The 27,885-nt window shown below is 40.6% G+C and overlaps 1 protein-coding gene across 2 annotated transcripts; it reads right to left on the bottom strand.

The window, feature by feature from the left end:
• On the bottom strand, positions 1-27,844 carry LOC122103843 (quinone oxidoreductase-like protein 2). Of its 2 annotated transcripts, XM_042674511.1 has the most exons (10): positions 27,749-27,844; positions 27,545-27,653; positions 25,377-25,473; positions 23,304-23,362; positions 22,727-22,792; positions 21,837-21,946; positions 20,719-20,800; positions 16,031-16,212; positions 13,634-13,862; positions 1-93 (listed from the first exon to the last, which is right to left on the bottom strand). In XM_042674511.1, exons 1-10 carry the CDS (start codon positions 27,796-27,798, stop codon positions 25-27), a joined length of 1,053 nt encoding a protein of 350 aa, XP_042530445.1. In that variant the 5' UTR covers positions 27,799-27,844; the 3' UTR covers positions 1-24. The 2 variants fall into 2 exon arrangements, with proteins under 2 accessions (XP_042530445.1, XP_042530446.1); XM_042674512.1 differs by lacking the exon at positions 13,634-13,862.
• Positions 27,845-27,885: the final 41 nt, after the last annotated feature.

Raw genomic sequence — 27,885 nt, 5'->3', positions numbered from 1 at the left:
TTGAGTTTGTTGCTGAGGTGAGGATTATTTAAGAGACAGAAGCACCTTGCCAGTGGATTTGCGCTGTATCACATGAAGGAAAGCATCATTGACCTAAAAAAATGCAAAACAAAATAGGGTCAGATTTGCATATATACATATTTCTATTTCTTAATGTAGGTCAAGTGGTAGAGTGCCCACGAGGGTAAGGCCCTGTATCTAACCCCCAGTACCACAAGTGATATAAAATAAAATCAAATATCTGAACTATATTACCTTTTGGGTGGTGATGACAATCAAACCAAAATATATCTTAAATATCTTAAACATTAAGATATAATTCCAATAAACTATACACACTAGCAATACAACTGAAAAACCAATTACCACAAATGTAAAGAAAAATAATACTTAAGGATAACGTATCCTTGGTATTTCTCTATCTAAGCCTATGACTTTCAATGTTGTCAGTTAAAGGTCACCAGTTAAAAAGTCCAGATGCCAGCCCAGTCATCCTTGTGATAATTCTGCCGTAGCTGTTCCATTTTAGGACTGCTCCCGCTTTGGAAGAATGGAGCCTCTGGCAGAAGAACCAATCATTTTATGTGATTTTTATCTTTTTATTAAAATTGTCTTATTTCCCATGTAACTGAAATTACAATCTATCACAAATCCTTTTTCATAAATGCAAGGTTATAAAACAAATTAAAAAAGCAGCTGCAGTAATCATAGCAGTGTGATATTGGTGAAAAATAGAAAAATAGATCAATGGAACACAATAGAGAGTCCAAAAATAGACCTGCACAAATATAGTCAAGTGATCTTTAACAGAGATGTGAAAGAAACTTAATGGAGAAAGGATTGTCTTCTCAACAAATACTGCTGGAAATGCTAGCTACCACATGCAAAAAGCTTTTACCCCCTCAAAAAATACCTGAAAATAGATCACATACCTAAATGCACAATGCAAAGCCATAAAGCTTCCAGAAGAAAACATAGAAAAGAAAACTAGGTCATTTTGGGTTTGGCAAATGGGGTTTTAGATACAGCATCAAAAACACAATCCACAAGGGAAAAAATTGATAAGCTGACCTCATTAAATTAAAAAAAAACTTCTCCTCTACAGAAAACATTATTAAAAGAATGAAAAGAGTCCAGGTACTGGTGGACAACTTCTATAAACCTAACTATGTAGGAGGTGGAGAACAGGAGGATTGCAATTTGAGGCCAGCCTAGGGATGAAACTTGAGACATCCTACCATCTGAACCAATAGCAAGATGCAGTGGTACATGCCTGTTGACCTACTACACAGGAAGCTGGTATCAGGAGAATAGTGGTTCCAAACTAACTCAAGCATAAACTTGAGACCCCCATCTCAACAGCTGGAGCAGTGTCACACTCCTGTCATCCTAGCTGCATGTGAAACATAAATAGGTGGATCATGATCTAGGTATACACATGAGAGGTTATTCAAAAAGTAACAAAGAGCTGAGTGCTCATCGCTCATGCCTGTAATCTTAGCTACTCGGGATGCTGAGATCTGAGGATCGCAATTCAAAGCTAGCCAAGACAGAAAAGTTCATGAAGACTCTTAACTCCAACTATTCAGAAAAAGCCAGAAGTGGTGCTGTAGCTCAACTGGTAGAGCACTAGGAAAAGAAACTCAGGGATGGCACCCAGGCCCTGAGTTCAAGCCCCAGGACTGGCACCAAACAAAACAAAACAAAAAGTTACAAAGACAAGAGAGAGTTTGGGAGTGTGACTCAAATGATAGAACACCTACATACCAAGCCCAATGCCCTGAGTTCAAATCTCAATATCACCAAAAAAAAGAATGAAAAGCAAAATCCTCATAGAAAAAATCTTTGGAAAACAGATATCTAATAAGGGCTTTGTATCTAATATATACAGAGAATTCTTAATGACTAAGATCCAAAACACTAATATCAAATGTTGCTGTGGAATACAACAGGGACTCTCATTCATTGCTAGTGGACATACAAGATGTTACAGCCACTCTGGAAGAGAGTTTGGCAATTTCTTAACTAAACATACCACTACCATACAGCCCAGCAATAGTATCTCTAGATATTTACTCATAGGAATTAAAAACTTAGGGACACACCAAAAGGTGCATGTGAATGTTTGCATCAGGATTATTCACAATTCACAAAACTTGAGAGGAATTAAAGTGTCCTTCAATAGGTAACTGAATAAACAAATGAATTCATCCATGCAATCAAATAGTATTCGATAGAGATGCACTATCAAGCCATAGCAAAAAATAAAAGAGTCTTAAATGCATGTGTTACTAAATTAAAGAAGTTAGTCTGAAAAGCCTACATACATGATTCCAACTATGTAACAGTCCAGAAAAGGTAAAACTACAGACATTAGAAAGATCAGTGGTCATCAAAGATAGAGAGTCAGGGTAAGGAAGAATATATGGAGCCCATGGTTTTTCTTAGTGCAATGAAGCTCTTCTGAATGATACATAAGAGTGGGTATGCATTGAGCAAAACCCACAGAATTCAACACACAGAGTGAAGCTGAAAGTGGACTATCCATTCTAATACTCTTAATGTCTTGGCATTGATCCATTAGCTAACAAATGCACAACACCAGTGCAAGGTGTTACTAATAGTGGAAACTTAGGGCAATGAAAGAACATATGAGAATTTTTCTATACTTCTGGTTGATTTTTTGTATACCTAAAACTGCTCAGCAAATAGTCCACTTTTAAACAGAATAATCAACATATGAAATTTAAAAAGCAATCAGAAATGAAATAGATATGTTTCATTGCCCTCAGATAATATAATTTACAGAGAAACACTAATCAAAGCAGCACACAAAAACAGGTCATCAGACTGGAATACAAAATCATCTTACAAAAATTACTGCCATCTCTCTACATGCGAAATAATCAAGTAGGAAATATATCAGAAATAAAATACTGTTTTAGCCAGATGCCAGTGGCTCACACTTACAATCTTAGCCACTCAGAAGGCTAGGATCCAATCTAAGGACTGAGGTTCAAAGCCAGCCCAGGCAGACAAATACAAGAGACTCCATCTCCAATTAACCAGCAAGAATTGGAAATGTGGCTCAAGCAGAGTGAGTGAAAAAGCCAAGCAAGATCATGAGGCTCTGACTTCAACCCCCAGGACCAGCACAACAATAAAAGGAAGAAAAGAAATAAAATACCATTTCTCAAAGATAACCAAGACAGTAAAGTACTTACAATAAACATAAAGACTAAGACACAACCTCATCATCTTTATAATAACAATAAAAAAGAAAAAGACACAAGCTAAGTACTAGTGGCTCATGCCTATAATCCTAGCTATCTGGGAGACTGAGAATTGGAGGACTGAAGTTCAAGTTCAGCCTGGGCAGAAAGGTTTGTGAGATCCCTTCTCAACCAATAGCTTGGTGCAGTATCATGCACCTGCTATCCCAAACTACACAGGAGACTCATAAGGTGTTAGGCCAGCCCCAGTATAAATGTCCACAATACTCATTCTCCACAGAACAGAAGCAAGATGTGCTGACTTGTGGCTGTGATCCCAGCCACAATGGGAAGTCTAAAAGATGGCTTGATTAAGGCTCAGGTGCATCAATCTCTGCATAGCAGGGTGAGCAGTGAGGCCCTGTCCTAAAAATAAACAATGGAAAACAGGGCAGGGGGTATGGCTTAGCAGTATAGGATCCATCTGGCAAACACAAAACCTTGAATTCAAACTCCTAATACTGCCAAAGATACACTATATTCATAACACTGTTTTGCTGAATGGTAACTTCTCTGTACAACTACTTAAAGATAATTTTTTTAATTTAAGCCACATAACCTTATGGAGAAAACCATGAAAGTCTATTAAAAGACATGAAAGAGTGGGATAAATGCACATATATCCCATGCACAGATTGAGACAATTTAATACTGCAAAAACATAGATCTTCCTCAAACTAATACATAAAATCAAAATAGTTCCATTGGCGAGTTTAGCCAGAGTTGTTAAGAAACTAAACAAATTCATTCTAAGATTTATCTTAAAGGATAAAGATATATAAATATATAAGTCAAAATTGAAAAGGAAAAACAAAGGTCTAAGATTTACCCTTCTATGTATTGAACATACCTCAAGATTGCACACAAAAGGCACTATGCTGCTGGTCTAGAAGTATGTATGTGAACCAAAGAAATAGAATAGAAAGCAGAGAGCAGAGTCATAGATATCCTAGAACTTAAAATAAGATGAGTTGAGCACCACAAATCAATGGAGAAACAATATATTATTTGGTTCTGGGGAAAATAAGTACTATTACCTTATATAGCCCAGTTCAAATGTGATTTCAGATATATTAAATCTTTAATATATCTATAAAAGTATATACACTATAAAGGTCCCGGACATAGCAGTCCATGTCTATAGCTCCAGCTACTTGGAACTTAGAAGGTAAGATCATGGCTTGAGCCCAGGAGTACAAGGCCAATCTTGGTAACACAGCAAAAATGACAATAGTAAAATCTACAAAGTTAATAGAGAAGAGAATCATTGCAACCCATGAGGAATGAAGGTCTTGTGAAACAAATCCTTGATTACTTAATCAAGTCTTTGATTACCTAGACAAGAAGAGCAAATTTGGAAGGAGTCTTTTTTTTTTTTTTGCAAAGTCTCAAATTAGCATCTAAAACGTAGCTACCCAAAGCATGGGTTCAAAGACAAAGGTTTCTGAAACACCTGTGCTTATTAAATGCACAATCCTGAGCCCCATCTACCTTTACCGAATCCTAACCAGATCCTCAGGTAATTTTCAGGCACCTCGAAGTTAAAAACTTGCAATGAACTTCCCAATATAGAAAATTGTACACAGAAACTAAATTGCCATTCAAAGCACTGGAAACTTGAACAGCATTGTACATATAGGTAAGTGTTCTGTCACTGAGCTACATCCTCAGCTAGCTGGCAAATACATAAAGAGATGCCTCAACTTATTAGAGACCAGGGAACTTCAAATTAAAATACTATGCTACTTTATAATTTATCATTTGGGCAAAAGTCAGCAAGTTGGACATTGTTACATGTCAACAGGGTAACAAATGAATGAGAATGTTCATATACTGCTAGTAGGGGCATTCATTGGTCAAGTCATTCTGGAGAGTAGCTGGCAGCCAGATGAAATATGTTTGGACATATCCTATGACCCAACCACCTCACTCCTGGGAAAACATTTGCATAAGTCCCTAAAGTCACCCACATGAAGCTGCTTGTTACCTAACTGATTATGGTGGAATGGAATCAAAGTTTGTCACTAAGGAGCATATTTGGAAGCTATAGGAGATGCATACCATATACTCCATGTAACAGGATGCAACAGTGAACTAGCTACAGGAAACTTAAGAAATAGACAAAACTTAAGAGCACACCACCAATTATGGAACTCAGAAACAAATTAGCATACAAAATAAGCTCTGTGTTTTACGAGGAAATGTAAGTCCACAGCTATGTAGTAAACATGTCACAAAAACTGCTCTGGAGGTGGGTGAGGAGAGGCTGTGGGGGAGGAGGTTAAAGAGCACAGGAAAATACAGACGTGTAAACACATAGACATAAAAGCAAAAGAGAAGCCTTGCAAGGTGCAACAATAAAGATGAGCTTTGAAAAAGAGAGTTGTGGTTATAACTCTCTCCATTTGAGATCCTCCACAAAAGCTTCCAAAAAGGTAAATAAGTGAAAACTAGAAAAGGAATAAATCAATTGTGGCCACCTCCGTGCAGCATAAAATACTTGTTTTCAAAAATCTCTGCCCTGCAGGACTTTGTGCCTTACCAACCTAAGCAAACCTGAGGCTCACTCCAAGGAGGTGATAAAAGGTCTTGGACAGATGTGACAGATGCTGGAAACACTCATTCCCCTGTTGATTATCTCCAGGTGACTCACAGCTGCATCACTCTCCCTGTCGGTTGAAAGTCGCTTATTCCCAGAGATTTGTCATAGCCCAGCAATAGAAAACACTTGGAAAAATGAGAATTATTCACAACAATGACACTGCTTCCCTAGGCATCCTAGTGATATGAAGGATCTCCTACTAGCAAATGTTAAAATAAAAAGAAAGCCATGCCTTCAAGGGCTAACACTTAAGTCTTACTATTCTATGAGTAAATCCTCACTAAAATGTACCATGTTTACCTGCCTTCCTTAAAAGATAATACTGTGGGGGAATGCATAGGTTTTGCTCCACAAGGATCTCCTGCTTGTGAACATCTGTTATCTCATTCTCTACTTTACAAACATTTTGGCACCTCTCTACGTCCAGTTGCCGCTTACGTTGTGATTGTACCTGCTTCTAAAAATAATTCAAGTCTGTCCCTTCCTACCTGGTGGTTTCTGTCTGAGCTGAAAAGCAGACAGCTGGTGGTGTTAAGGACTGCAAATACAGAGTCAGAGACTAAAAAGTGAAATGCACAGCTTAAAGTCAGTCTTCGAAGATCAGGCTGCATTTCAGAGAGGGAGTCTGCATCATACTTATGTCTAGATATACAAGCTGTTCCCAGCACCCCGGTTCTCTGCCCTGAGGTGGAAGAAGCCATAATTAAATTTGTCTCTAGAGATATACAACCTGAAATTTGAGGCAGAGTAAGTATACTGCTTTTGTTTTAGGATGTAAAAGTTCTGCTATTGGAATTTTTAATTAGCTCATCAAATTGGAATAATCAGAGTACTTATAGTCCCTGAATATATCATGCTGATTCATGCTTCCCATTAGAAATTGGCTGTTCCTCTGTTACAGCACTATCCTGAGATCTTTCCAACTGAAAATTAAACTCCTTAAGGTCAGGACTAAATCTTCCGGTTTTTTATTGACTGTCATACAGGATGTGTTCAGTGAGGGTTTGATGAATAGAATAAATTCATGAAATAATGAATGAATCTATCTGAGATTATTTATAAAAGGTTAAAAAAAACTTTTGATTAATGATACACTGTTGTAGCTGAATTATGTCATCATATCTTACTCCAATACAGGTAGCTCTGAATCTTCTTTTGAGTCAATCAATGCATTTCACCAGGAAAAAATGAGAATACTGATAACAAACAAGAATATGAATACATACTTATACTATTGTTCACCTAGAATTAAGCTCACCAGCAGATATCACTACACCTATTACAGTGGCTAAAATTAAACAACTGACAAAACTGAATTCTGACAGATACAGAGCAACTAGACCTTTCAGACATAGTTGGTAATGTTGCAGAATGGCATAAGCACTCTGAAAAATACTTTAGCAGCTTGTTAAAAGATTAAACAAATCAGTAGAAGCAAAATTCCAAAAGACTAAAATAGACAGCTTGATGTTGGGCTGTCTGCACCAGTTTCTAGATCAGAATACCATCCAAAAAGAGAAAACCTGGGTGCTCTGGGGCTTTGATAGAAGGACAGTAATAATGGCCTTGTCTTCAAAATCATGGGATGCAGATCCTTGAATAGAGATGTTTCTGAGCAACTAAGGCAAAGAAAAAGAATTACTGATATGGTCAAGTTTTTCCCTTTTTAATGAGCATCAATTCTAAGAGCATCATTATTTTTAGGTTTCTCCATCCATTTCTTTTATATTCATCATTTAGAAACAATTATAATCAAGCTTGGGCCTCTATCATTCTTAGCTAATGATAAAGACTGGGGGAAAATAAAGCAAATTAAATATCTGTCAAATGTTTATACATATACTTAGCATATTACCTATTAATTGGAGTCCTACAACAGTCAAAACCATGTGTCTACACAAAATATGTATACAAATGTTCACAAAAGGTTTATTCATAATCTCCAAAAACTGAATTCAAGCAAATATCTACTAACCAGTGACTGAATAAACTCACCGTGGTACTTCCATACAATGAAATAGTACTCAGTATTAAAAAGAAATGGAGGGGCTGGGAAGGTGGCTCAGTGGTAGAGCGCTTGCCTTGCATGCATGAGGCCCTGGGTTCAATTCCTCAGCACCACATAAGAAAAAAGCCGGAAGTGGCTCTGTGGCTCAAGTGGTAGAGCACTAGCCTTGAGCTGAAGAGCTGAGGGACAGCGCCCAGGCCCAGAGTTCAGGCCCCACGACCAGACCCCACCTCCCCAAAAAGAAATGGACTACTAATACATTCAACCACCTGGATAAACTCCAGAAGCCTTATGCAAGCATGCCAACCTTGAGTGAAAACACTAAGGAACAGTGCACAGGCCCTGAATTCAACCCCAGTACTGGCACAAAAAGAAGGGAATGGGGACAGCCAAGTGCCAGTGGCTCACACCTGTAATCGTAGCTACTCAGAAGGCTGAGATCTGGAGAATAGAAGAAAGCCAAGGCAGAAAAGTCTATGAGACTCCATCTTCATTAACCAGCAAAAAGCTAGGCTGGAAGTGTGGCTCAAGTGGTAGAGCACTAGCTGTGAGTGAGCAAGTTGAGCAAGAGCATAAGTGCATGAAGCCCTAAATTCAAGCCCTGGAACTTAAAAAGAAAGAGGAGAAAGAAGAAGAGGGGGAGGAGGAGATAATGATGATCATCCTTCCCCCAGGAAAGCAGAAGAAATCAGTGACATAAGGAAACATAGCCTAAGGACAATGGTGTAGGAATACAGCTTAAACAAGCAGCCAGGTGGCCAGGACTGGGTCAGGATGTGGATCAGCAGATATGAGATACATGTGAGTAACAGCAGATACAGGCAAAACGGCTACAACTTAACAGACCACTGCAATTGAAAAAATAGTTTCAGTGTTAAAAATATTCCACCTAGGCTGGGTGTCAGTGGCTTACAGCTGTAATCCTAGTTACTCACGAGGCTGAGATCTGAGGATCATGGTTCAAAGCCAGCCTGGGCAGGAAAGTCTGTGAGACTCTTATCTCCAATAAACCATCAGAAAACCAGAAGTGGTGCTGTGGCTCAAGTGGTAGAGCGCTAGCCTTGAGCTGAAGACCTGAGGGACAGCACCCAGGCCCATAGTTCATGCCCCACAACCAACAACAACAACAAATATATATATATATATATATATATATATATATATATATATATATATATATATATTCCACCTTTACACAGAGTAAAACTCAAGCAAACAATTGCTATTAAATCTGTTCATGTGGCAATCTCAGCTGACCTTTAAATAATACACAAGCTGTTTAAGTACCATCAGATGAAGAAGTGCATGGGTAAATTCATACAGAAAACACTCTGCACATCTAAACAAATACCCTCTTCTGAAACAGAAATCAGGGCAATTTATGACTTGCCCAGCACAGCACAGTTATAACTACAAATAACAATAAATTCTAGTTAAAATTCAAAACCTATCACTCTAATCTGCCCTCTGATATGACAATGCAAAAAGTATTATCATTTAAAGAAATAGAAAAGGCTCAATTCTATATCTTATAGGAATGGCATATGATTCATACAATAGTTACTAAATTCACAATGTTCTACATTTCACATCTCATTTAATCAAGGTAACTATTCTAAGAGGTGAGGTAAAGTATTGCTCCATTACAGTTAAGGAATGAAGACCTATAATTGAATGTAGCCAATGTCTGAACTCTGGTGGTCTGAACTCATGGACTCCATGTTCAGTCATTCATTCAACAGATACATGAATGATTGCTAAAACTGAAGATATTGAGATATAGATACTACATGCCCCTGATTGCATGTTTACAATCACATAAATATGAACTATCAAGGTTAACTCTGTAAGACACATTTAGGAGAAAATACAAACTAGGATGCACTGGTCTTTCTTTTTTCCATTTTACTTTTATTTTTTGTATATGTGTCAGTCCTAGGCCCTGAGTGCTGTCCTTGGGCTTTTTTGCTCAAGGTAATGCTCTACCACTTGAACTTCACCTCTACTTTTGTCTTTTTTGTGGTTAACTGGTGATCAGAATCTCATAGACTTTCCTTCCTGGGATAGCTTTGAACCTGAGTAGCTAGAATTATAGGTGTGAACCACTACTTCCAGGATCACCAGTCTTTCTGATACCATACATATTTTCTACATTCAGTGCATGTTTCCCAAGCTCAAACTAGTCCTGATAAGTAATCTGTATAATGACTAATTTACATGGAAAAATATTACCAAGACCTTAAAGCTCAGTGAAATTAAGTATACATCCATTAAACAATCTCTTTCTTTGTAGTAGTAGGGTTTAAACTTAGGACCTTGGGTTTTCTATGTAGGCACTGTTCCATTGAGCCTCACCTACAGCTCATTTTGACACTGGTTATTTTTGAGATAGGATCTCCTTCCTGCTCTGATGTATGTCTAGACTACAATCTACCTACTTACACTTCCAGCAAAGCAGAGATGAGCAGCTCATGCCAATACATCCAGCATTTGGTTAAGGAGTTTCACAAACTTTTTCACGTGTATCTTCCCTATTTCAACCTCTCAAGTAGCTAGGATTACAGGAGTGAGCCACCAGTGCTACTACCTTCATTTTCAAAGAACAAACCACATAAGTTCTGCTCAGGAAAATACACTAGTCTTAATCATTTGTAACGCAAACTTTCAAATTTTATTCTTAACTTATTCTTATATTAGTTGATGCTGCTATCAGTAACTCATAGATAAGAAATATTTTTGCTTTTTGCTTCCTAGTATAATAAAGATACATATAAGGTAGCATTTTCATTAGCTAAAACTTGCTTTTTCCGTTTCAATGAGATGGCTACATAACTTCTTGAACAAAATGACCAGGCACTATACTAATAAAAGCATCTTTGGAGGGAGTGTTTAATTGTTGGGTCTTCGTCCGTCCCACGAAAGACGGACGGGGTCCGAGGAAAGGTAAGTGCGGCGCCCGTTCCCTAGCCTCCCTCAGCCCAGGAGACAATCAGACACAGCGGGGAGCCAAATCCAGCAGGTAGAAAAACTCCTTTATTAACAGAGAGCAGCCCCTTTTAAGGACAACAAGGGTGGGTGGTATGGTAAGGGAGGAAGAGGAACCAATCACTGTCAAGGTCACACCCTATCATTCACCTGAGCCCTCACGGGCTGGTTAGGCACTGATCAGAAGATCAATTGGGGTCTGCCCACTCAACCCCTCCCAGAGCCATCTTGGCTGGCCATGTGCTCTCCAGTAAATTAGGCTCTGCCCACTCAACCCCCTCCCAGCGCCATCTTTGCTGCCCATGTGCTCCACATTTAATAAACATATTAAATAAAAACTAACTCTTGAATAAGAAATTGAAAATGCACTGCCTTTAACTTAGAATACTGTGTCAATAGTTATCTGTCAAATTTGCATGTGCTAACATTTCCTTACTGGAAACATCAGTATTTCTATATCACAGTTCCCAAAAGGGCTGAAGAGATACAAAATTCTGTCTCTGCTGGCTTGCTTCTCTCTTGATCATTTCGCCCTGGCTTTATTAATGGTTTGCTTCATATCATCATGTCCATCTTCATAAATTTCTTTAGAACATTCATTAATCCCTCACTAGGATCTATTTGGTGTCCTAGGAAGGCTTTTCTCTCTTTCTATTCTTTTTTCAATGAAGTCAAGTAGTCCCACCATGTTTCCTTCTCTTTCTATAAAGGACAAGAACTATATCACACTTGGTGTTTTTTGAACTGCCTTCCGTACAGATAAGTTTCAAAAGATTGTTCACAACCATGGAGTCATTCCTTCCAGTCAGTTTCTTAACCAAAAGATTTGCTATCTTCTCTGTGAGATGCCCCTGAACATTCTCAGTGGAACTTGATGGAATCTAGTTAGGTAATAAAGATTTTCACAAATTTGGTGCCCAATCGCACCAAAAAGGAAAGAATGAAAAGAAAAAGAAAAGAGAGAGGAAGAACTTTGATGTGGACAGTTAAATGATCATCTATCTCTGGCTTTTTTTTTTTCATGGCTGAACAGCACCAAAATACATCAATGGTGAGAGTATTGTGGCCAAATCAATACTTGGCTTCTACTCCTGTACTGCCTGGACATCCTTTGCCTCTACCAACAAATGACACGATGATGAAACCAACAGATGGAAAGAGGACTCAGAAAACCTAAACTACTGGTTTGCAAGCATTTATGCCACAAAACCTTTACTTCAAAGAAAATACACTGAAAAGTGAAGATGTAAAGTTTCTCTTGCCTCAGCTGAGATTAGGTTCCAGAACCCAAGTAATTCAGATGTACACTGGCCCACCCCACATCCACTCCATGACTTCCAACGCCACTGATAATGTCCTGCTCCTTCATTTTACAGCTGTGGAAACTGATGGTCTACAATTCCTCAAAAAAGGGGAATAGAGGGGCAAAGCTGGCAATGGAGCCCACGGTTTTCTAGTGATCAATCAGGACATACCAAGCACATAGCTGTCCTTTTGACTCACACCCCAAAAAGATAAAGGATGGAAACTGTAATTGAAATTAATGTGCCTCATCTCAGGACAAACCTTGACGATGGAGGGATTGGTAAGCAGGGAAGTCTGGTGGTGACAGCTGCAGCTCCACTAATTCACAGTTGAATAAAATATGGCCTCCCTTTAGGGCTGACCAGAGCTACCCAAACAGTTTTACTCCTTGTTGGCATGGTTTTTTCTTTTACTTCTGTACCCTTTGTCTTGCATATAAGTGTAGCTGATTTGGGAAAGGAAAGGGGAAACACAGAAACAGTGGGACAATGGGTGAACCAATTCGACAGTGATACTCACTAGACACTATGTCGGAAATGTACTTTACAACTTGGAGGGAGGGGTCAGGAGGAGGGAAAGTGGGAGAAAATGAGGGAGGGGTGACATTGCAAAAGGAAATGTACTCATTACCTGATTTATGTAACTGTAACCCCTCTGTGCATCACCTTTGCAATAAAATTTAAATTAATGGACTGGGATGTAGCACAGTGGCAAAGCGCTTGCCTAGCAAGTGCAATGTCCTGGGTTCGATCCCCAGTACCAAAAAAGAAAAGACAAAAAAAATTAAATTAAAAAATAATTAATAAAAAAGAAATAAAACAAATTAAGCCAAAATAAAAAGGCTTGACGGTGACTGCCTAACAGATTCAAATTTGTAACTACATTGCATATGCATGCACACAATTCAACTTTGTCAGAAGTTTAAGCCACATTAATGAGCCTGTGGGGAAAGGAGTAAGGGAGTGAATAATCAGCAAAGATAACAACAGTGGCTTATCGATGAATTATAGTTTTATATTACCAGGTATGATCTACATTCTGTGCACAGAACCCCAGCTTAGATCATCTGGTTGCACTCTGAAGTAGCTGTATTTCAAAATCAAAGGTCAAGTCAAGTGCTTCCATCTTAGGCTTGGAGTATGTTGTGGATTTCAAGGTTCATATCAACATGTGTAAATTACTTTTAAAGTACTGTAACTTACCTCTGTTTGAGACATCAGTGACACCAAAAGAGCCCTTAAAATTAAGTTTCACACTGCCCCTAACTCGCCAGACATTTGCCCCAGAAGATGGCTAGGAATCCTGTCACTCTGAAGCCTGTAAAGCCTCACTTCTCTGCATGGCATTGCCTCTTTTTAGTCCACGAAGTGTGGATTTATGGTAGCCAAAGATAAACTTGCCAATAGTTTGACAGATTGTTTTCTGGATGTATTTGTAGCATATTTCTTCAGCGTGTCTCACCTCCTCCAGCTTAAATGTGGCTCCAACATGTGGCTTGATGAGCCCTTGCTGGCAGTACTGAAGTGCAGAGGACAGGCTCTTGGAAAAGACAGTAAAGTTCTGTTGCTTGTAGCGACCCCAGTAGAGACCCATGGCACAGATGTTCTTCAGGAGCAGCAGGTTGGAGGGAACAGATGCAATGTTTCCTCCAGCAAATCCCAACACCACAATCCTACCCTCCCATGCCAGGCTAAAGAGAAGGAAAAGAAATGATAAAGACCAACGGACATTTACTTCCATTAAAATGGTTACTATGTGTATATACGTATATATATACATATGGAAAAGGAAGAGAAGGAAGAGCAATGAACATTTACATCTATTAAGATGGCTATAGATGGATTTAAAAAAGGTGGGAGGAAGAGGAGGAGAAAAGTTGATGAGGATGTAGAGAAACTGAAGTAATCCCATCTACTTAAGAAGTGGAGGTAGGAAGACCTTAGTTCCATTTCCTGGTAAAAGCACAAGATCCTACCCTACAAAAAAACTAAAGCATAAAGGGATGAAGGTATTACTCAAATGATAAGAGTACTTATCTACAATGAATGAGGCCCTGAATTCAAACCTTAGGGCTACTATGAGAGAAAAAAAATAGTCCAGTTTGAAGATTTTGAACTTGAGCTATAGAAATAAAACAAACACTAGAATTAAGGATCATTGCTCTATACGAAGTTTAAGACTCTTTCATGTCATGGTGCTTCTGGAGAACATTTTAAATAATCTACAAAAATTCACAAGTTTTCTAAGCCCATTACTGACAAACACCAAAGTACATGCTACACAGTAAATTATAAAACCTTTGTGTACATTTTTGCTAAAAAAAAATGTTTGGTTTTTGCTTTATCTGCTTTCCTTCTTCAGAAGGGAACTGAGAAGCTGTTTCAAAACATTATCCAGAAATCAAAAAGGGAAACAAGAAGGGTAAGTCTACTTGGTCTACATATTCCTTCTTTTGCTTCTTCTTTAAACATGGTACCAGGTATTTTACAGTGCTGATCAGACACGAATACAGCCTGTCTCTCAGCTCAGAGGCTTTGATTCCAACTGGATTCCTTCTGTGGGTAGGCTGCATACTCTCTCTCTCTCTCTCTCTCTCTCTCTCTCTCTCTCTCTCTCTCTCTCTCTTTCTCTCTCTCTCTCTCTCTCTCCCCTTCTGGTTTTCTCCTTTAAACTGAAACAAACTACAAAATGACACTTGTCAAGATGATACAAAAAATGAAAATAGGCAAGACATGTTTGGTAAACACCACCTCAACATTCAGAAAGCTGAAGTAGAAAGATCACCAAGTTCAAGGTCAACCTATGCTACATAGTGACTTGCACAGTTAGGGTAATATAGCGAGACCCTGTCTCAGAAATAAAACAAGAGAGAGAGAGGAAGAGGGAAGAGAATGAGGGCAGAAAGGGATGAAGGATAAAGACATGGAGAAATAGAGAGAGAGAGAGAGAGAGAGAGAGAGAGAGAGAGAGAGAGAGAGAAGGAAGAAAAGGAAAACTAATGCTCTCAGAATATTCCAGAATCCCTGGTTGGAAACAAAATAAGAACTGGTATTGTATAATAACCCCACTAAATTTTCAGCAGTGTTGTTTTTTAATACAACAAATCCTGGAAACACACTGCTGGCTGCAGAAACCAGTAAGAGCTGGACTCCAGTGGCTCACGCCTGTAATCCTAGCTACACAGGAGGCTGAGATATGAGAATCTTGGTTCGAAGCCAGCATGGACAGAAAAGTCCTTATGAGGTTCTTATCTCCAATTAACCACTCAAAAACTGCAAGTGGTGCTGTGGCTCAAGTGGTAGATTTCTAGTCTTGAGCACAAAGAGGCTCAGGGACAGTGCCCAGGCCATGAGATCAAGCCCCACAACAGCCCAGAGGGGCGGGGCAGGTAGGGAGAGATTGAGAAGAGAGAGAAACCAGCAAGATCAGGAGAGCTTATACTTTGATGCACCATGAACTGGGGGAGGAATGATTGCCACCCTAGAAATTCTAACATCTGAACAATGATCTCCTAAAGACTGCCCCATGTACATAAAATAGTAGGGGTTAGCATAGCTGAATTAAACACATGCATAATTTCTTAAGCATTTAACACTGCCAACTGGAAAGTCTGCAGTCATTTTTTGGATATTTTCCAGTTGGGTATTTTGTTTTTGCTATATTTAAGCATTTCCTGATTTTCTCTGCTTCTATTCCTTGTCATCCTCCTACTCAGCTATTCCTGTTGATGTCTACAGGAGAAGTGAACAGCAAAGACAAGAGGAAAGAGAGAAGCAAGCCAGAAGGAAGACAGAAGAAGTACAGAAAAGTTCAGCAAGCCTCAGCTCCAGCCCACTCTGCACAGACAACTGCACGCACCTGCGGAGAGCTTCCAGAAAGACATCTCCTCCCACCATGTCGATGGCCACATTCACCCCACCACTGCCCACCAGATTCTTCACCGCATCCTTCAGACTTCCCTGACTGTAGTTCACGCTGTATTGTGCACCCCTCTTCATAGCCAGCTTGCATTTCTCATCACTTCCAGCTGCAGCTATTACCTGCATAAAAAACACAAGATTTCCAATGGTTCCAAACATTATTCTAAGAGGATGCACCCAGTCTCCCTAGACTCCAGCCAACATCAATGAAACCAATAGCTAAGATCATTCAAGAGATACTCTAAAAATTTTCTTCAACTGATAATAAAACCCACCATTTACTAAGTACCACCATGAATCAACTACTTAACATACAAGCTGGCTAGCAACCTAGAAGTCAAAAAAAAGCAACATATAGCAGTATGATGGGGGAAGGACCCAAGTTCGAACAAGAGCTATCCAATCTCCATCCAGAAAGTCAGGGAAAGCTTCCCAGACCATAAAACCTGACACAGTAGAAAGAGCTTGAGGTCAGAGAGATCATGGTTCAAATCCTACCTCTGCCACTTACCCAGCTATGTTATCATAGACAAATTACTTAGTAATAATTAACATAATATGTCATTATTTTACATACATTAATGGCTCATTTAGTCATAATAGATCAATAGAATATGTTCTATTATTGCTCCTCTGTTATAGATAAAGAAATTAATATAAAATAAGCTAAGTAAGGTGTCCAAGGAAGTTCACAGAGTCAACAGGAAACAGAGCTAAGATTCAAACCCAGTTAATCCATCTCTAGAGTTCATGTATTTGCCTTGTACTTCCTGATAACACTTCCAGGTCTGGTTGGTAAAATACACTTATTTTAAAAATTAAATGAGCCAGGCACTAGTGACTCATGCCTATAATCCTAGGTACCTAGGAGGCTGAGATCTGAAGATCATGGTTCCAAGCAGCCAAGTAGGAAAGTCTGTGAGACTCTTACCTCAAATTAACCACCAGAAAGCCAGATATGGAGCAGTGGCTCAACAAGGGGTAGAGTACCACCTTTGAAAAAGCTGAAGGAGAGCACCCAGGACTCAAGTTCTAGGCCCAGTACAGGCATAAATAAATAAATAAATCACTCTACTTACATCATTTGGGAAACAAAGAATAAAATAAATTAGTGTTCTATACATGTAAGCATTTCTTCAATTTAAACTTCAGAAGGACATTTTCAGGAAGGGTTGATTATTTCCAAACCACAGAGAGAGGCAGAGGCATAAATTCAGATACTTATCAACCCAAGGTCATCCAGGTAGCAGGAAAAACAATTAATTCAAAGCCAACACTGCCTTACTCCAAAGCCTATCCTTTTTATCTCCAACATCCTAGAAGAAAACAGTGCCTAAGGTCCCATACAGATGGCAGAGCTGGCTGTCGGCCACTCACGGAGAGATAGAGGGTTTGGAAATCTGCACAAAAGATGCATACCCTTCAGCATCATTCAAAGGCGCCTCATTAGTGAGCAACCCTATCACCCAAACATTTTGTCCCAAGTGATGCTCAGAACCCCACTCACTTCAAGAACATCATTATCCTTAAAGGATTCCAAACTCACTGGCAATTGTTTGAAACTGAAAGCTCCTCTTCAATGCCCCTCAAAATAGCCCAGCTCACTGACGGCTATTCACACACACAGGACCACAGTGGAAAGACACTAGATGAGGGTCGGGCACCTGACTGCATCCCAAGTTCTCACTAAGTCTCAGTGAGACCTTCGGCGAGTCATAATTCTCTTGGTGCCTCACTGTCTTGATCTGTGAAACAGGGAAATAAACACTTACATTTCCCCTCTCCCAGGGGTTATGGGAAGGTCCAGTGTAAGATAATTACTTCGGAAGCAGCTTGAAAAACTGAGGATAGAAGGTGTGATCAAAATGACCTATTCTGAGTAGGTGACAAGATATCACATTTACTTCTGTTTAAAACCATTTTTCCTGGGAAAGAAATGTTCTCGATGCGTGCATATAGAATAATACATTTCATTCATTTGGGTCAATTTTAATACCCAAATTGAAATGACTTTTCCATTTCACTTCTGAGAGAACTTCTTGAAAGAAATGGTACCATTTACCTTTCTAGAAATGTTAGTCAGTGGATCTAGACAAGGGACATTCTGATCCCTCCCCTCCAAGAGGAGCTAAAATCCATTTCACCTCACATGAAATGTGTTAATGTTCCACGAGAAGCTTCCTAGCGCCGAAGATTCCCTGTGGAACTTTCATGCCCTTCCCAAAAGGAGTCAGAAATGAAAAAGGAACAATAACTCCCCACAGAAAATTCCAAGACAATTCAAGAGTCTTCAACCCTGTGCATACATGGACTTGCCATCTCAACCTGAGTCGCTTGCTTTACAGAAACCCTGCACTTGACTGATCGCACCAGCCCCAAAACTAAACTCTCCATTTCCTCCTGTGTGCTCAGTCTCAATAAGTGGCAATTCCAGAAGTTAACCTAGTTTGCTCCCTCCCACTCGCTGTCTAATAATAACAGGATTCGCTCTTTAAGAGATTCTTACTGACATGCCACACCCTGTAACAGGCACACTGCACATGTAATCTCAACACTGCCCAACAACTCTATAAAGAAAGCAGCATTTTACAAATGAGGAAAGTTATTAAACTAGAAGTACAGCTGGAATGAACACCTTTGTCAGGCTACCTTTAGAGTCTTTGTTTCTCTGACCAGCCAGATGTTCTATGGTCACTAAATTTTCTATTTTTTTCCACTTCAGTCGGACTTTGACTTCCTTGATTCAGGCAATCTAACATCTGGCTTGCACAACAAAAGCCACCATTATTCTCTCTCTCTCTCTCTCTCTCTCTCTCTCTCTCTCTCTCTCTCTCTCTCTCTCTCTTTCTCTCTCTCCCTATCTCTCTCCTTTTTTCTTCTTCCTTTTCCTCTTTTTCCTTCTCCTTCCTCTTAACTCGTCTCCTCCTTCTTCTCATCCCTCTCTTTCTTTCTCTCTCTCTTCTCTACTCTCTCCCTCTCTCTTTGCCTTTGCCCCTATCCTTCATCTCCACAAGCTACCAGAGTAATTTCCTTTTAGTGTAACAATGATGCCAGGCAGTGTGGTATGCATTTGTGATCTTAGCACTTAGGAGGCTGAAGCAGGAGGATCCAGAGTTCAAAACCAGCATAGACTACATGGTAGGACCTTGCCTCAAAAAAGCAAGGATAAGCATGCCAGTCAGGCACTGGTGGCTCACACTTGTAATCCTAACTTCTCCAGAAACTGAGATCTGAGGATCATGGTTCAAAGCTGGCCATGGCAGGAAAGTCCATGAGACTTTTATTTCCAATTAACCACCAGAAAACTGAAAGTAGCACTGTGGCTCCATGTGGTAGAATCCCAGCTTTGAGCAAAAAAAAAAAAAAAAAGCCCAGGGACAGCACCCAGGCCCTGAGTTCAAACTCCACAACTGACAAGAAAAAAAAAAAAAGATGATCATGTCATGTACTTTTTTAAAATTCTTAAGAGCCCCCATGAGTCTGCAATAAGCATTCCAATTTCACAGCTACGTGACGGACTCTCATGATCTTATCTCTTCTAACATCACTAATACACCACTCATCATCCCCTGAAACAAGTCTGTGTACAAGAGATGCCATTTGCAATTCCCTGGATGCATGATGTCTTCTCACCACGAAAATGCCCTTCTGTCGCCATCACTGCCATCTATTCAACTACCAGTCCCTCAGGAGACATGGTAAATGTCTCCCTTCTCTCTGACACCTACAGCCTCAGACTTGATTTATTCATCTGTTCGTACATTCATTCATTAGTTCTTTCATTCAAAAAACGGTTCTTGAGTGCCCACCATATTCCAGGTACCATGCTAGGTGCCAGGCCTACAGTGATGAACGACACAGACTTCTTCCTGCCTTCATAGTGACTACAGTCCAGTTGGAGGGAGATATTAATGACACAATTGAAATTAAATGTTAATGACACAATTAAAAGAGGCACCACACAGTGAGGTATGCACTAAGAAAGGAAATACAGGGTGTTGTGACATCATATATAAATAGTGGGAGAAGAGACTGGCCTAGCCCAAGGACAGAGAATATATCTCTAAAACAGTCACATCTGAGTTTAACTCTGAGTTGCAGAGGGAGGCTAACATTTAAAAGGCCCAAAGTGAGGCAGCCCTTTCCAGATTCTAGTAACTGAAGTGGTAAGTGATATCTTGTTAGGTCTCCTCCTACTGGATAAACAAACACATGGGAAGGCCCTCATCTGTGTGTGTGTGTGTGTGTGTGTGTGTGTGTGTGTGTGTGTGTGTGTGTGTGTGTGCGTGTGTGTGTGTGTGTTGGTCCCAAGGTTTGAACTCAGGGCCTGGGCATTGTCCCTGAGCATTTTTTTTGCACAAATCTAGTGCTCTACCATTTGAGCCACGGTTCCCCCTCTAGCTTTTTGGTGGTTAATTGGAGATGAGAAATGAGAATCTCATGGACTTTAATACCTGGGCTGGCTTCAAACCACAATTCTCAGATCTCAGCCTCCTGAGTAGCTAAGATTACAGACGTGACCCACCGGCACCCAATCCAGCACACAATTTTTAATAAATGAATAGATAGATTCCATGTCTGAAAACTAGAGGTGTTTTTCTAATAGAGACTCTAACATGCAAATACCTTGGCCTGAAGCACATTTGTTGCCACATCAATCACTGCGAGTCCTGTGGCTCCAGCTGCTGCCGTCACTAACACAGTTTCTCTGTGCCAGAGAAGGATAAATGTTACTGTGGAAACCTTCAAACTCCATCCAATAACATGACTTCAGGAACATGTTAAAACTAGACCAGGTAGAGCAAGAATGTTACAGATCATTTCATTCAAACCCTTCATAAACATCTACCACAGCCTTTAGAGATGGAAGATTTATGTAGCTTCTGGGTCAGTGCTAATTTGGTCCAGTTTTGAAGATGTCCTGGGACAAAGATCCCTTGATCTCTCCAGGCAGTCTCTCCTTCCCGGCAATGGTCTTTGCACAACCATCCAATTTACACTTCAGAAAATTTGTCCTAAAATGGTTTTCATAAATACTGCCTGCCTTTAGAAGGCAGTAGTCACAGAATGATTACTGTTCAATTAATCCCAATAGTTGGGAGCAATTCTGAGAGTTAGTTTTCTGAAAAGATCAAGAGGCATTTTCCCAGGTAAAAGGGGAAGCTTCGCCATTATTGAGTTGGAAATGCCCTACTTGGCACACCCGACCACATCTCACAGAAACAAATACCACAGGCCTCCATGAAACTAATATGAAGGAGTTTAAATAAGACAGCTCTGAGCTAGGCATGGTGGTACACTCTTGTAATCCTTCATTCTGGAGGCTGAGACAGGAAAATCATGAGTTCAACGTCAGTCTGGGCTACATAGTGAATTTCAAACCAACATGAGGTACATACAAAGATCTCATCAAAAATAAATAAGAATAAATCAACTCCCTAAGCTTTTAAGATTTTCCTATGGAACAATCCTTAATGTGGTTAGGTTTGAGAGAACCATTTTTCCAAAGTCATTTTGACCAAATTCCCAGTGTCCTAATCCCAATCAAAAGGATGCCCCTATAATCTCCACACCCCAGTCTCAGTGACTGCATCCCTTTTGCCTTTCCTCAACCAAAATGAACATGAGCTGATGAGAAAGAGAAGGGAAAGGTGAAAGCAAAGATGAAGAGAAGGCAAAGAGAAGGGAAAGCCTTGTTGGGACACTTGTACCTTCTAGCACTCTACCATCTACAGAGTCCTTACCCAGGCTGTGTATGGGCCCGATGGTCTAGAGCCAAAATTGCAGTGCCATAAGATACAGGTAGGACAGCAGCCTCTTGTAGAGAGACCTTTTCTGGAACCTGCCATAGGCTCTATGGGAAACATAACAGTGAGTTAGATATTAAGCATACATACCTAGTTACAACAGCTGCCCAGTAAATATTATGGTTTGATTGAATGACTAATTGGAAATGAGAAAATACATGCCTGCAACCAAGTCCAGCGGAAATTCAAGCCGAAGCAAGCCATGGTAGAGGACTTGAGTATCTGTCCAACCTCAAAATTCTAAGACTAGAATCTGGCTTCAAAAAGAAGCCAAATTATTATGGGAAACTATGGCCAGCACGGATGAACTCTTTACCTCAGTAAAGCTGGGGTGTGGGGCAGTCCATGTAATGGATACCACCAGGGGGCACCATTCACATCCTGCTCAATCATAAAGAGCCATCTTGGCTGGCTACATTCCCAAAGCTATGTATTTCAGAAGCTTTAAGTGTGGGGACAAGTCCATTATGTTCAGCTCAATTTTCCAAACCAGTTTTTCTACCAAAACAACCTAAGTTCCAACTGGACATCTAGCCAGTTGCTCAAGCACTAAAAATAATAATGATGATAATAATAATATAAAAGCCCCTTTGCACTGAAACACTCCACACAAATGAAACTCCATGCCTGGATAGTTACACCAAGAAGAGAGGAGATTAGCATTTGAAAAAAAGAAAACAACACTGCTTGATTGAGAAGCAAGATACCACCAAAATAACTGTAAAAAAGAAAAGTGGGAAGAGTAGAGGGGATGAGGAACAAGGGAGGGGTGGAAATTAAAGAAAACAAAAGAGAAAAAAGATTTTAATGTTGAGACATAGGGATACCTTCTGGTCAGTGACGCATTCTTCAGCCATAGCATTTAAGCCAGTCACACCAATAACTCGATCTCCCTAAAGGGAAAGTAGCATTAAGAATGTTCAAATGTATGCCCCCTTACATTTTATCACCTCCTCCTGAAATAATCAAAGAATGAAAGAAAAAAATATACCTCTGACTCCATAAGACACAGATTAACCCTAATACATATTCAGAGTTAACATTCATCAAATAAAACAGCTGGTTACCAAACCTATGTGAGCATATTTTAGACAACAGAGAGGGAAAGGAAGGAAAAAGTTGCCATGAATTAGAATTCCAGTACTAGCTTCTTTCATATAAGACTCAAACTTGAGAATCCTTGATCCTCTCAGTCACTTGAAGGCTGAGTTGCTACTTTTTCTTCATAATAAAGAGTTTAAGGAAACTAGAAGCCCAAGAGATTTCTTCCCCCAATTCAGAATCTGTTTCTTACCCTCCTACCTCAATTTCCCTTTGTTGTCTGCTGGAAAAGCTCAGAGCAGCAAGACTTTGAAGGTACACACGAGGTTAACACATTTCTCATAGTCCCCATACATTGGTTACCTCTTTCACTGTGCTGACATCTGTTCCTGTCTCCAGTACTGTCCCAGAAAACTCCATTCCTAGAACATCATTTAAAGATAAGTTATCTTAAAGTCAGTACATGGAGATATGTAAACCCAAATCCATAGGCCAGCTCACCAGTTTGTTTAAGTTGAGGGATAAAGTATTGCTCCTCAAACAGAAGAGTGAGCATAAGATTTCATGCTCACACCCGAAAAAGCTATGGAAGTACCATTCTTAACCTTGACCCAAATGATCACTTCAAGAAGGTACACAAGCACAACGAAGCACAAATGTACAGGTACTCTGACCCTGATCACCAGGGCCTTGGGCCCCCAATGTCATGCTCCTCAAACTGTATTTATCTGTTTCTATGTATCCTGTGCTGAGCTATGAGGCCTCAAGTACATGAACTGTGTTTATTCAGCTAGCTCTCAGTTCAACTGGGTAAATTAATGTTCTCTGAACTTCCTTCTATCTCTGAAATTCCTAGATTTCATGTTCACTCAATTCCTACTTGAGGTGACAGGGAAATAACTCAATTGTGTGACATCTTCTCCACTGTGCAACATTGTGGCAAATACAAACAGAAAGAAATCATTCCACTCTTAAGACACAACCAAAGTAGAACATGGTGGTATTGGAATTTCACCTGGAATCCAGGCTCAGGATTAAATACTCTGGAGGTAGAGGTAAGATCATAGTGTCTGGTCAGCCCTAGGCAAAACTGTAAGACCCTATGTGAACAACAATCTAAAAGCAAATAGTGCTAGGGTATGGATCAAGTGTAGGTTACCTGTGCCTCCCTAGCAAGCTTGATACCTTGAGCTCAAACCCCAGTATGATCAAAAAAAAAAAAGACAAAAAATATTCTAAGGCCAAAATATAGCAACTATGTGGCAATTATTATATCTCTAATAATATATTCACATAAAATATACATGTAGCTGGATGCTAGTAGCTGAATAGCCTTGCTATTCAGAAGGCTGAGATCTGGGGATCATAATTGAAAGCCAGGCTAGGCAAGAAAGTCCATGAGACCCTTACCTCCAATTAACCACCAAAAAGCCAGAAATGGAGCTGTGGCTCCAAGTGGTCGAGTGCTAGCCTTGAGCACAAAAGCTCAAGGACCATGCACTGGCCCTGAGTTTAAGGCCCAGGACTGGCAAAATAAGTAAATAAATGGAATGAAATGAAATGAAATATGCATGTACTGTGAACATCCTAAGCTCTACTTACATCACTTAAAAAAAAGACCCTCAACAAGTTATTTGCCTATATATTCAGGATCTAAAAGTAATCATATTGGATAAAATGAAAATCAGACCGAGAACTGCTAAAAAAAAAAAAAATGAAAACACTCTTTTTTTTTCTTTTGGATACTCTGGCATTAGGTTTTTTTGGGCACATGCTATGAGGCTGAAAGTCTTACCAGCAAATAGATTTTTATGATCCTTCAAAGAAAAAACAAAACTGAGGCAATATTAAAGAAAGAACAGGAATGACTAGGGACCGTTAATGATTCAGGATTATGGTTCAAGGCCAGCCTGGAAAAAATTAGCATCCCCTATCTCAACAAAACAAGCTAGGTATGGTAGTACACATCAGAAATACCAGCAACTCAGAAGGTGAAACAAGGAAGATTGCAATCTGAGGCTGGTGTAGGCAAAAACCTGAGACCTTGTCCAAAAGACAATCTAAAAGAAAAAGGACTATAGTGTGGGTCAACTGGTAGAGCACTGGGTATGGCTCAAGTGAGATAGCACTGGGTGTTACTTGAGTGGGAGAGTTGGTAGGGTATTTGTCTAGCAAGCACAAGATCCTGAGTTAGATCAAAAATGATTCTGATGAACACAATTCTAGTGAACACCTGAGGTATGAACATTTTTGTATAACTTTCTTCAAGGACTCATAATCTAGTGATCTTAACTAACAATGATGCTGAAATATCTCACAGATACCTCACTGATGGCAAGACAAAACCCACCAGAGCATTGTCTGGAAGGGTGGTGTGCAATTCTGAAAACGTGCAAGATCTTTTCCTGAAACAGTCCTTCATTTCCCCCTACTCACCAGGTGTGAAAGGAAGATGGGCCATTTCCTGATACTGACCACGGCAGGCCAAAATATCAGCAAAGTTGACTCCACAGAAATGGACATCAACTCTGGCCTGTAAAGAAAACAGAGCAGCAGAACAGAACAGGATGTACACTGAAGACAAAGCTCACTCAATTATTCAAAAAGATTGAATCAATGAATGAATGAATGACAACTAAATACCAGGCACCAAAAAGATCCAGCATGCCATCAGGAGGCAAAATGGACACAATTTCTTGGTGAAGCTAAAAATAGAGTTGGAAGACAGATATTATCCAAACGATAATGAAACCATATGTATTAAATTATAACTAAAACTACATTTTAATAATAGGAATGGAGGGGCTAAAAAAAGCACATAAATGGGGTTATGTGATGATTGGGGAAGTCAAGAAAAACTAAGAAAGTAACATTTGAGTAACAGCTTAGAGTTAACAATAGAAAATAGGACTGGAGGAAAAAACTGACACAGACAAAAAACAATGGTGTGTGCATGTGGGCAAAAGAAAATAAAAACCAGGGAGCCTAGAACACAGAGAAGAAAGAGAAGGGGGGCAGGGCAGAGGTCAAGGGCCCACATCATGTAAAGACTTGTAGGTCTACATTGAGGATCTTCACCTTTATACTAGGAGCAATGGGAAGCTAGAAAGGGATTCTAAACAGAAGGATAACATAATCAAGCTGGTTTGGGAATCTGGAATCCTGGAGGCAAGCCTAGATCTCCAGCTTCTATACTCAGGACAAAGGCATCATGAGGTACAACTAGAGCAGCAGAAGGAAGACCAGTAGTTTCTCTACATCTTGCAAAGCCAGTGAGTGAGTGTCAGAAGATGGCCCAAGACTACCAGAATCAGATCACCTGGGACCTGTTAGAAATTCCAATTCTTGTGCCCCACAAATCAGACGCTCAGGGCAAAACCAAATTAATCTGCTTAACCATCTCATGTGATCATGATGCACTTCAGAAAACCACTGGGCTAGATGACATCCCAGCAGGGACTGGAGTCCCAGAAGAAAGTGTCGTGATGGCTGGGACATGAAATTGACAATGTTTGTCAATTTATTTCAGAAATAGCCATCTTGTCAAGAATGCTTTTTTTTTAATCTACAAAATTCATTCATTTTGTGATTTTTTTTAAAGCCTCTGCCTCATGCCAAGTCTCATTTTAAACCACAGGATTTAATGGTGAATAAAAATAACCTAATTGCAGCTCTCATGAGCTAATTCCTTACAATGCAATATCTGGACAAATAAGAGACACAAGGAGCCCAGCCCTAGCTAATGCAATGCATGCTGGATAAATGTCACATTCATTATTCAGACCTACAGCACACTCCACCTGGATTTAGAATGACTCAGCCCAAGGTCTCACACATCTATCATCTGGGCGTTCAGAAGGCTGAGACAAGAAGAGAGAGAGAGTTCAAGGCTGGCTTCAGCTACACAGGAACAGATCGTGTCTCAAAAAAAACACCAAGGAGAAGAGGGGAGACAAAGGCATACGCTTTCCCAGCATGTGAATCCTAAGAAGCAGACTTCCCGCGTGTGTTCATACAAATAATCCTTTTGAGTGACCCGATGGGGCTCCGGGCATGAGCCTCGCTGTGTGCTCCACGCAGTGGAAGGTTCTCGTTCTGCACACCAGGTGACACTGTGTCACCAGACCGGTCAGCAGGCCAGGCCAACGTGACTGACTCATTTCCGTGAAACTAAGCTAGTGCCAGCCCACATCATCGCAGGGCACGGGGCATGCGTTCACAGGGGATTTCAGGCTGCTTTGGGGCAGATAGCTTGACCTTGACACTGAAGAGGAACGAAGCAAAGTAAGGATCCGTTTGTGGGTGTGAAATCAACCATTTGCAGGCAGTTATGCAAAGCCGTGTGTACATCGGAATTCTCTTGTTTCTAAGGCAACATCCCGCGGAGCCTTCCGGGAGAGCGTCCTAGCCATGTGTTTGGGGGGCACTCTTCCCTAAGCACCTGTGAGCCCCCACTCTGTGAACTTGGAGTGACTCTGACCTGGCAGCTCAGGACCAACTTGGGCCCCCCTAGCTTGGGAACCGGGGCTGTGATTCAGGCGGGAAGCCTGGTGGAGACGACTCGGGTGTGGAGGGATCCCCACGACTGGGGCCAGGCACCCTACCTCGTGAGGCTGGACAGGGCGGGGGGCCACTTCTTCAATGGCCAGGGGCCGCTTCAGCTCGGTGCAAAGCGCGGCTCGGTAGTGCCGACCGTGGCCCTGCCCGGGTCTCCTGTAACAGGGAACAAGAGAGAGCTTACTGGGGCTAGGGCGCAAGGTGCTTCCCGGGGCTGCCCAGCGGGCCTCCGGGGAGCCCCCGGACTGCACCTGCGGAGCCACACCCGGGGAAGGCAGCGTCGGCCGGCCAGCGCCGCCATGGCTGCGGGAGCGAGCCGCAGGCCCGCGGGCACAGCGTGGCAGGAAGGGCCGGACAGCGCCGGCCCCGCCCCGAGGAGAGCGGAAAG

Source organism: Dipodomys spectabilis, unplaced genomic scaffold (assembly GCF_019054845.1).
Source record: "Dipodomys spectabilis isolate Male_0828 unplaced genomic scaffold, ASM1905484v1 ptg000019l, whole genome shotgun sequence".
NCBI classification, from domain to species: Eukaryota; Metazoa; Chordata; class Mammalia; order Rodentia; family Heteromyidae; genus Dipodomys; species Dipodomys spectabilis.
Note: the sequence above shows the minus strand (reverse complement) of the source record. Positions and strands in the feature narration are given on the sequence as shown.

Bases quoted from the DNA above. Each gene is read 5' to 3' on its own strand.
- LOC122103843 (XM_042674511.1), bottom strand. From the start codon at position 27,798: ATGGCGGCGCTGGCCGGCCGACGCTGCCTTCCCCGGGTGTGGCTCCGC. The intron at 22,793-23,303 runs GTAACCAATGTA...CTTTCCCTTTAG, and splicing joins ATGTCAGCACAGTGAAAGAG to GGAGATCGAGTTATTGGTGT. The intron at 21,947-22,726 runs GTATCCCTATGT...TGTTTCCCATAG, and splicing joins AATGCGTCACTGACCAGAAG to AGCCTATGGCAGGTTCCAGA.